The following is a 16051-nucleotide window of genomic DNA, read 5'->3' as shown; positions in this document are numbered from 1 at the left end:
GAGGTAGGCACATTTTCTTGTTTTTGTGTTGAGTAGTCACTCGTCGACACAAAGTCGTATGTCCCCTCACTTCTTCTGGACAACAACAATGGAGTTGGGACTGCAACTCACTCTGTGAGATAAGAGGAGTTGGAGGTACATGGCTCTCACCCATTAATGGTATTTCATGGTGAAGTTTTTGGTGACCTAACCTCAACCACTGCCCAATTAGCTGTGATGGAAGACTTGTCTTGACACAATACAACACTAGACACAATCTTAAAACAAGACAAGTGATAAAATGGATTTACCACAATTGCTTAGTGACAATTGAAACCTAATTCCACTTTGTAGAAAATTATCAGGATCAGCACATTAACATTAGGAAGAAATTGTCAAAAATATGCATTAAGTATAGTGTTAATATGTTGACTTTTGAAGCTAGTCATCGCAAAACTAGACTACCAGAGAATGAGACTGAAACAACACTTTGTCACAACTGATGGGATAATTGTTTGGAGTTCCAGACATCAGATCACTTCCTCAAAAACTCAGGCATGGATGTCAGTGTAGTTTCAATGGTAGTTTAATTTTAACATTCAACATAAGTATCATCCATTAACATCACTCACATATTCATGTCTCAAAACCCAGAATCTGGAGAATGTGAACAATTCATACAAATTTATGACTGATTTGTTATTTTGTATCATCGCTGATTTAAAACTAAGGCATCTGATATGATTGTGTGGCAATTTATTCTGTTCACACTTGAAAAAGTAAAAACTTAGATGAAGGGAGGAGAGGAACACAAGAGGGAAGGGAAGGAGGCAATGGACAAAAGATCAGTTTGTGGCAGGGATGAAAAGAAGGATAAGAGAGGGAAGGGGAAGGAGAAAATCAGACAAGAAAGTGAAAGGGAAGAAGGGGCCATAAACAAAGGAAGTATAGAAAGAAGTAGAGGAGGAAGTACATCAGGAGGGATTCAGGAGGGGAGGAAAGAGAGAACAACAAGATAACACTGATCCATATCTCAAACCAATGAAACCCAGAATACGAACAATGTAAGTTATCTGTAAAATACGTGGCACCTGTAGTAAACAAAGCAACAATGTGTACTTATAGTAAACAATACAGTAGTAGTTACATTATAGTCTATGGTTTTAATGGTGTTAGTCATCTATGGACCATACGGATTTCTGTTAAGGTCCAAGAGTTACAGAAGCAACTTTGGCGTATCTGGTTACTGAATCTGTGGAGGTTCACCGTCACTACACTGGAGAACTTTTACTTTATGCTTTTATTTTGGAAATTTAAGACATTGACCAATTATCACTTACTATTGATATATGGTTAAAGTCAAAATTTGTGAGTTGGTCTCCCCTTTTAAGCAGCAGCTAGAAACATTTCACAGAAGTCTCTCCTGCATGAGAGACATGTTCGACACTAAGCGGGCTCATTCCCAAATTAGATCCCAACAGTAGGAGGCGCCAGAGACACCAGCTTTGTTTTCACAGAGCACTCAATTGATCATTTCCTACAAGGATTTAATGACGATTTCAACTTGGTTTTTATAGAGCTTTCATATGTGAAACATATCAAATCGTTGATAATCTTGCAGCAGATGACCATTCGATGAATATACTGAGGCACTTGTGGACAAATCAGGCAAATCTGTCCAAACAACATTTCTGTCGTGTAATAATCCATTTAAAGCAAATTCATAAAACCAGCAAAACCACAAAAACAAAGTCTCAAATTGGGAAATAGTGTGAACTGAGCCTGGTGTCTAACACTGCTGTTCAGTGTAATCTGTACACAAATGACATCACATCAAAATGTAAAAACAAAGGCACAAATACCTAATTTATCACAGACACGAGGGATATAACATTAAGTATATGGATCAGCGTAAACATATGAAGGCTTTGGGTGGGTGGTGCATTTTAATGAGAGTGAATCGATACAACTGATTTCCTCTTTAAGGCGGAGCTCTACTGGATGAAGCGTGTGAACCTTGTGGCCCCATGTATGTCATGCATTCAAATGTGATCTGTATCGACAAAAGCAAATATTCATGATAAATCACGTTGTAAACTTGGCGTGCATTGTGATCACTCCCAAATCGTAAATGTAACGTAAGAGCGTCAAACGTCAACCACTTCACATCTTACCGCTCATATTTTGAATTTGACTTTCATAGCGTGATGCCCTGCAGACTGAGACACATTCACCATGCACACAGAATGCACAACAAGAGATTGATTCAATGTGAGGTGGAAATGCACCTTTCGAAGTCAGATCTCATTACGTGTATTCAAAACACAGATATCACATTCTAATCCAAGGTGTAAAATGAGGCATTTGTTTCTTCACGGGTTTACTGTCCAAGTTTTACAACAGATTCCAAAATCTTTGCCAGTGGGAACAGATTGAGCATAATGGAGAAGCACTCATTGAAAAAGTATGATTTCAGTGGATGGGAATGCTTTGAACTCAAAATGAATGACAATTTTTTCAGATCGCAACTCTTTTGGCCTCGAGTCTGGTGTGCAACAGCAAACTAAAGGAGAACACATTAGAACAATCTGTTAAGTCGTCTCTGTGGAAAGAGTCTCTTCATCCTGTCTCACGTGTGAGGATGATGTCCACGGGATATTGAAGCAGGTTAGCTAGGCACATACAGTTCCCTTTTTCCGCCTCCGACAGAGGGCGGGGCGGACAGAGACGCCGCCCTTCCTGCGCTGTGACGTCGTGGGAGCTCGCCGCAAATCTCCTCTCGACGCCGCCACGTCGTTTTCAAAAGACGTGAAAGGCCATTGTAAAAAGATCGCCCTCCCTCTCTCAGTGTCCGAAGCGTCCCATACGTCAGCACTCACATCAACATCATGCAAATACATTTAGAAAATATAAAATTCATTGGGTTAGGGTATATATTTATATAGATTTACACATACATATAAATTCATATAATTTTAAGGAATGTTAATCTATTTTGCTATGTAACACATTATATAATCAACATATTAAAAAAAGCAACTCATCAGTCCTTTTATCATCTTTAAAAAAAATCCCATAATAAAAATAAGTTCTATGTTTTTTTCTCACTTATATCTTACAATATATTTTCTCTCTGTCTGAAAACGCACACGTGTCCCATTTTTGTTTCGTGGTTTCTCTTGGCAACAAATTGGTGGCAGTCAAAATAAGTGTGTGTGTGTGAAAGAACAAAAAACTAAATAATAATCACATAACGGTGGAGCTGATGGACGCGGGGGAATCTCAGAGCCTCGTCCACGTGCAGAACTCGCAAAATGGCAGCGGCGGGGACGCAGGGGGAGGGTGATTCGCGTAACAAACGTAACGGGACGCCGTGCCGTTACAACGGGCACTTGAAGCAGCCGCACTCCCAGGAGGTCTCCATGTCCTCGGAGTACGAGGTGCCGTCGGTGCAGCGGAACACCACCTTCCTCTTCCGGTTTTTGGTGGTGCCGCAGCAGACGCCGGGTGGCGCCGTGGCCTGGCAGGACCTGGGGCAATCCATTTTGGGGATTTTGCTGGTGGACGTGCACGTCTTCATCGGATGGTGACGCTTCATCTGCTCCCGCACCATCTCCCCCTGGCACGTCAGCTCTGAACCATAAAGACGTTCAAACAAATACGGTCAATGTCATAATCCTGGAAAGTTATCAACTACTAATTTTTTGTTATTGACTAAATTAACTTATTATTATTTTAACCTGTTTCCAATACAGATAAACTTGTAATATGCATTTTTTTTTTCATGACCAAAACCTGTCTGTCTGTCTGACCTGTCTCACAGCTGGGTCCTGTGTACCCTGGCTGACAGTGGCACGTTGCCTCTCCTCCTTCTGAGACCCGACACTCCCCGTGTCCGCAGCGGCGCCCCCTGCAGGCCAGAGGCTCCTGCTGCCTGTCACAGTACTGACCCTGGTAGCCCTCGGTGCACTGGCAGCTGTAGGCCTGACCCTTCGGCAAGCACAAACCATGAACACACCTGGACAGGAGAGACGAGTGAAACGTTTTAAACATCCTCTCAGTTATGGATCAAGAGATAAATCCAATTAGAAACTCTTACTCTTCTTACTCTCTCTAACCGTTTCTCTACCCACCTGTTGGTCTGACAGGGGCTGGGCCCCGTCGTCTGGTCGCACAGGGCCCCGGTGCGTCCTGAAGGGCATTCACACGTCACCCCCGTCTCCCCTGCCTGTCTACACGCACCCTGAGCGCACACGCTGCAGGTATGGCACCCTGCAAGAATGGCGTCGCCCTGCTGACAGAACAAAAACACACTGAAGGGAAACCAAAAGACTTCCAGCCAAAGAGCCACTCAATGATAATAGGAAAAACAGAGGGACTGTATCCCTGCAATTATTTTAATGTTGCATAAATGTATAACAACAGCCTCCAACGCTGGAAACCCAGTGTGGATACAGAGGCCAAAATGGAGAGTTGCAACCTAAAAACGTTTCCACAGCTGTGTGAATGTGAGTTGATGTTACCCCCTCACACTGGCCCTCCACGCCATAATATCATATTATGAAGTTTTTGTGCTTTTTGGATTGATATTAAACTTTAAAAGCCTCTAAAAGCAGTAAAAGTTTGCCTTCCTCCTCCAAATACAGGCAACTGTCCAGGCAGCCTTACTAACTCAGTATTCTGCATCATCATTACAGTGTTAACTGTGTCAAGAGGGAAGCTCTGATAATATCCACACCTACATAACAATGATCTGCTACAGCACAATAAACAGAATGTAATTACCTTGCTCTCAACCCCCTGTGCTCCTCCTCTTCCTGGGGCCCGGTAGCTCAGGTCTTGAGGCTCGCCGTTGATCCGTACATTGTGTATGCAGCCATTGAAGGCCTGGGAGGAGCGATCGGGTCCGGCTCGGAGACCTGACGCCACCACTTGCGTTGGCACTCCTGGAAGAGGGAGGATGACGAGACGGGACCGCGTGGAAAGAGACGGATGAGGAGAAAGAGGGGTAAAAGTTGAAAAGTGGGTAAAGTGGAGGAAAAAGTTCACTTTATACACTCTTTCCATCCCTCTGGTTTCATTCTTGGCTGGGTCTTACGCTAAAATGTGCTCCAGCAACAACACAATAATATTATCATTATCTCGTTTGATCTTTATAGTGCTTAAGGGGACAGACAGCGTGAGAAACGATTTGTCAGTTCTATCAAACGTGTGACTGCATCTGTGTGACTCCCAGGTGACCTTGGTGACTCTTCTTGGGGACGTGTCTCCCCTTCTTTTTAAGGAAAAGTTGAAGAAATCAGTGCGTCATCTCCCCACCACATCCCCTTCCTGGGTTTGAGTGCGAGCATCGCACAGTGCGGGTGACTGCATTTGTGTGCGCGGCCGTCGTGCATGGCAACATGTGAGCACAACCACAAATAGGCGAGAGGGGACAGGCGAAGAAGTTCCCTCATCTCACAAACGACTGAATATTGTATTTCCGAAAAATCCCCAGACGACACAGAAACGCCTGAGAAGTAACATCTGTATGGACATGTGCAGACAATTGTGTGTGTATTGGAGCACGTGTATGTGTGTGTCTGTATGAGGGAACCTACCTCCTATGTAAAGCTGTGTGTTGTGGTCGACCGACGGCTGGCGCGCTAACTTGCCCAGGCTCTTGGGGGCGCCGTTATCCACCACCAGGCTCAGCGAACGGTTCTGAATCAAGAGCTCAACTGTGTGGAAGAGCCCATCATTCACTGACTCCACACTATCAGACACACACAGAGAGAGAGAGAGAGAGAGAGAGAGAGAGAGAGAGAGAGAGAGAGAGAGAGAGAGGGTAGATGTTCAGTATGGTTCCTATTATGATAAATTACTGCTGAATTCTACACCAGACCGGAGAATTAGGGAGGAAAAACATGATAGAGCAAATTGGAAATGCCAGACACAAAACAGACTCCAAACATTTTCAAGTCAAACATTTTTTTTCTCTTGCTTTGTTTTGTTGTGTTTGCAAATCGACCAAACTAAACGAAAAAGAATTGAGGGGAAATCTGTGTTGAAATGTTATTCTCAGACATAAAACAGACGCGGCCGTCATCATCGCGCCGTCGACTCGCCCTTCCATCGGATGCTGAAGTGATTTCAAAGTGCCCTTGATCTAGAAACTGGTTTCCTAACATAGGGACTGAGGCCCACCAACGTGTCATCGTAGGTCGCCCAGTAGGTTTACGGAGGGCCTGAGCCTCAAGGCCAAACTGGATTTACTCAATTTAACCGCCAGACTGAACCAGTTTGGCGACCCCGGTGCGAGAGAAAGAGGCCTTGTTACTAAAGCGCTTATGGTTTTTGGGAGAACATGTTTCCACTGAAGAGGAGCCTGCAGTGAAAGCAGGGTCGTGACCTTTTGCACCACGTCTGACCCTGGGAAGAAAGCGTGTGCGATTTGTGCGAGTGTGTGCGTCTGAGATTCCCCACTAAGTGGTTTTTGCTGGAGGGAAGACAGACAGCTATAGAGACAGTGGTTTGGCACGGCCCAGAGAGAGAGAGAGAGAGGGAGAGAGAGAGAGAGAGAGAGAGAGAGAGAGAGAGCGGGAGAGAGAGAGGTAGATGGATGGGTGGTAAAGTTGACTGTGCCTCCGTTCACCCAAGTTCTTCCCTCCTCAAACTCAAGAGAAAACAAGGGGGAACATCAAACGCACAAAAGAACAAGTGAAGCCACTCTTTCCGTTGGTGGTCTCCTCTGGACTCCCACAGCTGAACATCATCACAATACGTCTCTTTGTCTGCACTCGCTCATTGGTTCAACGTCCTCGGGAGCCTGAAAGTCAGCAGCTTTGACTGACGGGCTGTTTATGGCGTCTTCGGATTACAGCGGCGTTACATTAACGGCCAATGGAGCGGGGATGTGAGTTCTGGAGGCGGGCCAGAACCGATCCCACCACCAAAACGCAGATCCAATAATAGTGGAAGCGGAGGGGAAAGGAGATCGTCATGGAGATATAAGCGGTTCTCATACTGTGGGACGTGGCACTGTATGACTCATCAGAATTTAGAAATGTCTCTGTTCTTTAACTAATCAGAAACAAAATAAAAACTATTAATGATAATGATTATGAACTCTACGTCCCGTCTTAACCTCAGGTCCTTTTTCCTCTTAAACAACATTTGATTTAAATTGTGTTTAAGAGACAAGAAAAAGGGACAAAATGATGAAGATGGCAAAAAGAGGAAGGAGAAAAAGACCAACATTTTCCCGTCTGTCACCGATCATTTACCTTCAGTCGCTTACTCATTGGTAAACGACGGAAATATGCGTCACATTGTCTGAAATTGAAATGATCTAGTTGCTAGGGAGGAAGAGGAAACAAAGCTATGGACGCAATAAACAAAACAAAACATGAAGCGGTGTTTTGCGGACGTCGCTCCAGCTCGGCGTTTAGCGCTGTGGTTTCTAAAATAAGAGCTCGTACTCCACGGCAAACCCAACACAGACACATACGTGGTTTCCATTAGCGGCCGTGTAATTTAATAATGGCCTCAAACAGGCCTGCTGCACCCGAGCGATGACGTTCTGCCAGCCTGAGAGATAGCCCTCTGCCTCTGCGCCCTCTTCTTCATTCCCGCTTTTCCTCTCTTCTTCATACATCCCAAAATTCTCTCCATCCTTTCCTTTTTCAGAAAGTAGAATGAAATTTATCCTTCCTCATCATCTCTTCCAGGTAGCGTTTCTCCTCTTCCTTTTCCCCTGTTATCGTCTTCCTTTTCATTCCTGTCACTTTTCAAGGTTCTGTTCTTCCCCTTCGAAATTTGTTCCGGAATGTTAAACGGAGTGGACAAACCTCAATCGCACCAACAGCTGAAGAACCTCTCAAATAGATTTTTCTTGCATTGGTTTGATCACACACACACACACACACACACACACACACACACACACACACACACACACACACACACACACACACACACACACACACACACACAAATGCTGTGACACTAAACTTCCACTGGGTGGCAATAGATGACTGAGGGTGAGAGTTTCTGATGCCAACGCTAGCAGTCTGAATTTGTGTGTGTGTGTGTGTGTGTGTGTGTTTGACGCTTGCCAATATCAGACTTCATCTGTGTTTTGACAGGTGGACATTTTCCAGAACCTCACTGCGGAGTGTGTGTTTGCGCTGTGTGTGTGTTTGTGTGTGATCTTACACATACATAAAAATATACGCATCTGTGTGTGTGTGTGTGTGTGTGTGTGTGTGTGTGTGTGTGTGTGTGTGTGTGTGTGTGCATGTGAGTGTGCTTCAGGTTCTTTGAAGCTGGCTGAGTTGGCCCTCTGTATTAGTTAAAAGCAGCACATTATGGATTTCAATAATAACAAACAGGGCCGGAGCAGATTTCAGCTGCTGCTCTCTGTTGCTCTCCTCCTGTTCGCCCGAGCCCACAAGGGAAGTCAATTTCCTGTCAGTCCAGAATCAAACACACGCAGAATGTGCACACGCACGCACAAATAAACTTGACCGATAAAAAAAAAACCCCATCCTAAAAACCAAATACTCCATTTTATAACTGAATCGTATGAAAACCCAGAAGTAATTACATGTTGTTGACTTTATCTCAAAGAGAAAAAAAATATTTGGATTAGAAATAAGCAGGCAGCTCTCCTTACACTGTTAAATCTAATTAGGCACCACTATCATTTACTTACAAGGTTTCCTAAACCACTTTTGCGGTGTGTATTTGCGTGTGCGTGCGTGACAATGACCTGTGAGTTTGTGCTTATTTTGTTCATATATATACGTCTGTGTGGCATTTGTGTTCATGGTGATGGTTTGTTAGTGTGTATGTTTGTTTGTGCAGTGAATGTGCGTATGAAGACAGATTTAACGCGAGTTCATGAAGTATCTGTGTGTGTGTGAATGTGTTTGCATGAGTGTGTATTTTGGGCATGTATGTGTGTGTGTGTGTGTGTTTAGCAGCCCAATCTGGTTAAAATGATGTTCAGCAGACAGGCATCCCAGTCCCATATTGCCGTGGTAACCTCAATTAGTCATTGCTGAGACGGCAGCTGTTGAACGACGAGCTTCTTCGCTGTTTTCCTTCCATCTTTTTTTAGTTTTCATTAAACCCGGCTGGACAGTTCATACGCAATTTGTACTTTTTTATAAACGGATTCCTCCTTTTCTGATGTAAGGTTTCGTGAGCGAGTCTTCGGCGTTTCAGTCCTCTAAGGTTTCAGTGAATGGCTGAGCTGCTGGAGCGTTCTGAAGCTAGAATGCTGGAGGGTTGGCTCTCTGTTTTTACCGCAGCACTGTGGTGAGCCAACCTCAGGTCAGACATTCAAGTTACTTCACTCCTCTTATCCTGGGCACAATCAAAGCTTACAAATCAGTTTGCACAAACCGTATTTAATTAATGCAAGACGTTATGATCGCATTCTGGCTGCGCATTTGCAACACAACTTCTGTAATCCTTTATTTTGAATGACATCACTGCACTGGCTGTGTGCGAGGGGACAGACAGCGGCACGGAGACGTCCCACTAGGGGACACTCCCCAACAAAGTGAGGAAGACTGCACCACTTTCTCTACGGGGGCTGCTGCTGCCTTTATGATCATGTAAACGCTTGTCGTGGTCTGCACCTTTTTACTACCATCCTTTCTTCTCCCTCTCTACTTTCCCTCCCGTATCCTCTGCGTCTATCCTTCCTTTCCTTCTCAGCACCCATGTCTTCCTTTATCCATCTTCCTCTCTCCGGTCCACATCACCACTCCCCCATCTGGGCTCTCGTTTCTGCCTCTCACTTTTTCTCCACCTCCAGATTCTGTCCATCCATCATGACTTCGTCTGGCCCTAATTTCCTCTATCATCTTTTCCATCCTTTCATACACATCCATTCCTCTGTCACTCCCTGAAGAATAACAGTAGACGTGCTCTCTCTGACCTAATGGGAGATTAGTGTGGCATTTAGTAAAGGGCAGCACATGAATACACAACTCCCTCCCCTGCCCCCAGCCTGCACGCGTTCAACCAACATTGTTCATGCATAAACACTTTTATCTGTTGCTAATGAGGGCACATTGAAGGACGTCCACATCCTCCACTATCTCTCTTTCTGTCACTCCTTTTCCCTCTTCTTCCCTCCAATCTAGCGCCATGTATTCACTTTCCTCTCCACTCCAGTCTCTTCGGGGTATCTTATCTCATGTCCAGATCATACATGTCTCTGTCCTCCACATAATAATGTTTGGTATCTTTATCTGTGTGAGATGTGTCATGTCTGGTGCTGTGTTTCCTTACGTGACTTTTTATCTACGCATGCATCAGGCCACCGTTTATGAGTAAACTCCAGGCCTCCAAAGCATTGACAGGAATGACTAAACGCCTCCTCTTTCTCCTCCTCCACCTTCTCAACCCGATCACTTAGATAATCTTATCAAATCAATAATCCCAACCGCAAGCTGATCATGTATATTAAACTCAAATTTCAACTATGACGCTAGCTATGTTGCTAATCCGTCTGTTTTACTGTCTACTTTTATGTTCCTGCATTAGTGTCTCTTGGGTCCATCCGCGTCTAACATACTCCAAAAATGCCCTTCCTGGCTCTCTGGTTTCTACGTACGATAACCAACCAGGGGATTTGCTCGGGAATCATCCAAACGGCTGGCACCGGCCCCTGGCCCTCATTTTGAACAACCGCAGCGTGGACAGTGCCATGTCAGCGACCTGCCAGAACGCCTGTGCTCAGACTGTGGTGGTTAAAGAGTTACGGTGTTCTGGACAGTATCAGCTGAGTGGTGGCGGGGCGAGCCGGCGTGCCGGCGTGCCTGCGCTGCCGTGCGGTTTCACTCCGTTTACAATGGCTTTCCAAATGAGGGCAGATAAGACGGGGCCTGTTGCAGCGCTCAAACTGGCGCAATCAAAAGATGGCACATGGCAAAAGAGAGTCGTAGGAGGTTGTGGTAAATTGAGCCTGGGGCTTGGAGCCGGGCCTCATATCCTTCCACACTCGCTAATGCTAAACATAACACAGAGAGCGTGTTTATTTAGGGCTTCGCTTTGGGCTCAGCGCTTGATTCGGCTCATCTCGGGTGCATTGTCTTTGCCGGTCTCTCTTTCGTTTACATTTTTCCCAGTCTTTCTCTGTCATTTCTCCCCATCTTTACGCTCCCTTGTCTTCCATTGTGACTTACAATTTGTAGCTATCTAAGTATCCGCGGTCCCTGTCCGTCTGCGTCTCCATCTGTCTCTCTTTTCCACTTTCCTCTCCACCTCTGTCAGTTTGTCTTGCACTCTTTCCGTCTGTCCGTCCGTCTCTCAGGCGTGGCCCATGTCAAACTAACCAGACCAGACAAGGATAATTCCCTGACTCACTCTGCGGTTTACTTTTCCCCTCCGCTCTTCCCCCTCTCTCTCTCTCTCTCTCTCTCTCTCTCTCTCTCTCCCTCCATCCCTCACTCCTCTCTCATCCATCCTGCCGTTCAACCGTGTCTCATGATCTTTTCATTTCGACTATTCCTATCCTTCCGTTTCACCCCTCCCGTTTTCTCCTCTGGTGGGCAAATTCTACTCAAATTGTCCTCTTTATCTTGTTGCCTGCTATTCCATCCGTGCCCTCCATCCATCTGTCTTTTTGAATCTTTCGCTGACAATCTCTCATGCTATCAATCTGTCTTTCCCTGCATCCGTACGGCTCTTCTCTGACCATCCTCTACTCTCCATCCCTCAACCTTTTCAACCCGGTCTCCTCCCCTCCTCCTCCTCCTCCGTGCGGCCGCCTAATTAGATTCACCCCATCATTTCCATTTGTCCATTCTATCCTTCCTTCCTCTCCCCACCATCCCCTCCGCTTGTCCTTGTCTTGTAGTTTATTGCGAACACGAGCACATCATCTGGTTAAGGTCATATTTGGGATAAGTGTATGCATCTTTATATCCGATTACAAACTGTGAAGAAAGAGAATATCGCCGCTGACACGGAGACAGCCTGCGAGGAATGCACGGCGACCTGGACGGCGGGCTGAGTTGTCCTTCAAATCAAAGCGCTGCCGGCATCCATCTTCCCTGCAAATCACTGAGTCTCTACCAGCTCCAGGGCTGATAATCTCCGGTTGACCCTGTACTCTGGCGAACGGAATTCACCTACAAGGCTCAATACGGCATCAAATTATTATAATCAAGCTGTTTGTATGCGTCGCTTTATCGAAGGTCACTGAAAACAGGATCCAGAGGTCAAAGGCACTGATGCAATGCTTGAGTTCACCGAATAACCTGTGTAGACGTGCGACATTTGTCTTTTGAAAATGGAATATCGTGCAGGACAATCTGAGGATGCTGATGACACCAAATATGCAAACATCTGAAATACACTAAATACAGCAACGGACGCACACAACTCATCCTGACCTACATTTAGTGCACGGCCTCATCTTTTCCCTGCCGCGTTTGCAGGTTCTGTGATTTGACACGACTTCCCGAACCGTAAAGCCAAATGAGGAGCACATTATCATCAGCGGCAACTCGATACCCGCTCCTCCTGCTTCACTTTTCACTCTATTTCTCTCCATCCACGGGGAGACAATAGAGCGGTGGAGAGCCAAAACCACAAAGCCAGACATCACTGCTGGAAATCCGCTGATAGAAACACGTAGAAGAAAACGAGACGGGCTTGAAGAGAAAGCAATAAGCTCTGTTAGTAGCTTCCTCCTCCTCTCCATCATTCACCTCTCCCTCCTTATTTCCTCCGTACCTCCATTCATTCAATTTTGACAACATCTGTCTCTGTCTCTCACTCTTACTCTGTGTATTCATTTCCATATGGCGTTATTACACTGACTGGTCTGATCATCCAAACGTAGCACAGATAGAGTTTTCAATAGCGGCGCAAGACTGTAAAATGAATAAAACAAATGGGAGCACGGTCGAGATGACAGGTAAGTATTTCTACTTTTTCACAGTCAGGCTGCTTTTTAATAAGGATTATAGGTTAGAGGGGGACTTTTATTCCTGCTGCTGCCATCTGTTACCGTGAAGCAGCTTTAGCTCAGTTTGGGTGAAACACCTCTTTAGGCTGTGTGCAAACTCATCTCCTCTCACGCCACAAAACATTTAATGTAAATGAGTGGCTAACACTTTTATCCATGGTTTTCGTATTATGTGCAGCGTCTTCTGTGCTGTGCTTTACAAAAAAACAAACAAACTGAATTCCCCCTCAGGACAGTGCTGGGTATTGGATCTTGTATCATGTATCCCTTTCACATGTGTCAGCGTCCCTGCTACAGACAGAGAAGCAGACGCAATCGATAGCAGCCAATCATTTCCAGGCAAAGATGGACGTGGGCTCTCTCTTGCTCTCCCTCCCTCCCTTTCTTTGTTTTGTTCCATTTGAACTCATTCTTATCTGTTGCCATACATGGAGAGGACAGTCAGAACAAACAGGGCATTATAACTCATACTGTAGATGCACTAAACTGTAATCTAATCAAGATTACACATAGAGGTCTGAATTCCTATATTCTCTATTTTGTTGTTTGTATCTTTAAATCGTATTTTGTTGCAGCTGCATAAAGCATCAGAGGAAATCATTCACCCGCCTGCAAAACACATTTGGAATTCTGTGATGCCAGCGTCCTCTGCAGACTGTGGAGTGCAATGCTAAGTCTAAATAAGCAGCCTGGCTTGTATCAAACCATATAATGCAGTAATTGTTTACATCACTGCTTATGTAACATATAATCCATTCATTATGGGCTGTTGTTTTAGGGCTGCCTTAAAAGATTATTGTCTGTGGCACGGCAGGAGCGTTCACAATAGGGTTTTGTGATTCAGAATACGAAACTCCCCTCACATTTCAAGCAGATACAAAATAGAAACAACACAAAATAAAGGCCTAAAGCGTTAACCGGACGTATATAATATTGTCTGCTTCTCCTATATTTCAAAGATCTCTTAAAAAGCACCACCTGGCACAGACCGGTTAAGTGGAAATGGATGGCAAATTGAAAAACACCGTAACAAGGTTAAGACAGTTTATAAAGAAACATCCCAGAGCAGACTGAGGCCTTTTGTTTCTATTGTTTGATGTTTTACCATCAGAGGTTTTCAGTGGCTTTCTCTCTCTCAGGAACGCCGTCTGTCTAGTCTGGACCGAAAAGGAATTTCTGCATGTTTGCGTTTGTTTATTGGGGGAATCGCTCAAATATAGATCAGCGAGTGTCTGTGTGTGTGTGCGGGTGGACGTGTGTGTTTCTGAGCCTGTGGTTTTGTGTGTGCATTGCCAAATGCCTGTGTACTTTGTGTACGGCATGAAAGGCATTGTGCCATTGGTGCGTGCGAGCGTGTGTGTGTGTGTGTGTGTGTGTGTGTGTGTGTGTGTGTGTGTGTGTGTGTGTGTGTGTATGCCTGTGTGCTTTTTGCATTCTAAAGCGCCATTGAACCACGTTAAAGCTTTGGAATCTCAGAAGGCTTTGAACCGCATTCAAATTTAGTGGTAAACTAAGTAAACTGAATTGTGCCTGCATTTCTTGCTCTCTGTGTGCTTTCTCCCATGTGTTTTAAGGGCCCTTAAGCAACCCTGTAACAATTGTGTTGAAGGTTGAATGCAGTGTGTTTATATGTGTGTGTGTGTGTGTGTGTGTGTGTTTGTAAGTAGGAGTAAATGAATGAGTGTATACAAATGACAGAACAAGGAAAGGCAGCTGCATACTTTTTGTACTCCTTACATCATGTTAAAAATATATGAAGTGTGTGTGTGTGTGTGTGTGGTACCTACCTATAAACAGTTGTGGGTGGGTAGGTGGCGATGTCATAGATGAGCCGTATGTGTCCCTGGTACAACTCCAGCGCCAAGGGGTCGTGGTCCTCCTTGTACAACAGGATTCCATTGTCTTTGTCTGTAGCCACCTGGACAGATGAAGACAGAGAGGAGGGATAAGAACCCCAGACTAAAACTCTCAAACGGATTCACAGACAATAGGCTATCATCCGTGGCTCAGGGGGAAAAGGGTTTAAACAGCCTTTATAGTATATTTGAGAGAGATTAGCCAGTCTCATCTAATGTCCCTCGCTGCAGCCCTTCTGTGCTCGCTGAGTGAAAACGGGTAGTTGTCTGGAAAGCCTGCTCCGTGCTGATTTCTTCAGGGTTATTCAGTAATTGTGGTTTTGTCTGAGCCAGGTATTGGTGAGGGAAAATAAACCAAAGCAAAGCACTCCTTTAAATGAAGTACTGAATGTTGAATTGAATAACACCTACTTCACTTTATTTGTTGATGGCTTACAAGTAAACTGACTCCACAAACAACAGAAGTAATGAGCTATCACAGCATTCTGAGTTTGTTTTTCTCTTTTTTGTCATGTGGTGGCGTCTTTCTTGTACAACTGTTCTACTTGCGTTTGCTTCATTACCGCTGGCCGTCTCTGTGCCGTTTCTATCCACACCGCCTGTTTGCGCTAAAGATCCTCAAACCTGGCAAGAACAGAAGTGCCTGTGAGCTAGTCTGAGTTTCTTTTTCATTTGTTTGCGAGCAAATGTTTTCGTTTATCTCTGAATCAGAAATGATGAAAGAGAAATTTGATGCGGGACAAGATCCAACAGCCACAAAGAAACAAAATGGAAATTCCACCATGAAGATCCCTAAATGAGGTCACACATGCTTTCCTCCCGCGTACACACAGTTGACATGTCACACTTGCTTACGTGCTCTGCTAAACGTTCACTAACTAGCGTGTGGAAACGGGGGCCAAGGGGCCAAGCACTTAACACTCTGGCTTCAATGGAGCATAGCCAAGTCAACACCTGCTAACAAGCTGCCGGAGAGAGCCAGACGAGAAAACCGGAGGAAAGAGAGCGGGGGAGCGGGGAGATGGTGGACGAGTGTGGAAAAAAAAGAGGGCGAAGAAGGAACTGAGATGATGGCTTTGAAAAAGGGAGACAAACTGAGAAGAGTGGTAAAAAAGAGTGAGGTAGAGAAAACATGCAGTGATTTATGGAGTGCTGTGGTCCTTTCATTCTTTTCTTTATTTCCCTTTCTATTGCCTCTGAGTCAGGGACTCTTGCTAGAGTTTTAACGGCCTTGGCATCAACA

General features: G+C 45.0%; 1 protein-coding gene across 2 annotated transcripts in view; it reads right to left on the bottom strand.

The window, feature by feature from the left end:
- Positions 1 to 549: 549 nt before the first annotated feature.
- Positions 550 to 16051, bottom strand: part of slit3 (slit homolog 3 (Drosophila)) — a 198108-nt gene continuing 182606 nt past the window's right edge. The window contains exons 33-38 of one of the 2 annotated variants that reach the window (XM_076149098.1): positions 14740 to 14870; positions 5580 to 5734; positions 4765 to 4925; positions 4113 to 4273; positions 3792 to 3997; positions 550 to 3612 (exon numbers count right to left, since the gene is read on the bottom strand). In XM_076149098.1, coding sequence (XP_076005213.1) covers positions 3359 to 3612; positions 3792 to 3997; positions 4113 to 4273; positions 4765 to 4925; positions 5580 to 5734; positions 14740 to 14870 — 1068 coding nt within the window. In that variant the 3' untranslated portion in view covers positions 550 to 3358. The remainder of the gene's footprint in view (positions 3613 to 3791; positions 3998 to 4112; positions 4274 to 4764; positions 4926 to 5579; positions 5735 to 14739; positions 14871 to 16051) is intronic. The other variant, XM_076149099.1, reaches the window with a different exon arrangement.

This window comes from Genypterus blacodes, unplaced genomic scaffold (genome assembly GCF_046128005.1).
Source record: "Genypterus blacodes isolate CSIRO-AG114 ecotype Tasmania unplaced genomic scaffold, CSIRO-AGI_Gbla_v1 ptg000044l_1, whole genome shotgun sequence".
NCBI classification, from domain to species: Eukaryota; Metazoa; Chordata; class Actinopteri; order Ophidiiformes; family Ophidiidae; genus Genypterus; species Genypterus blacodes.
Note: the sequence above shows the minus strand (reverse complement) of the source record. Positions and strands in the feature narration are given on the sequence as shown.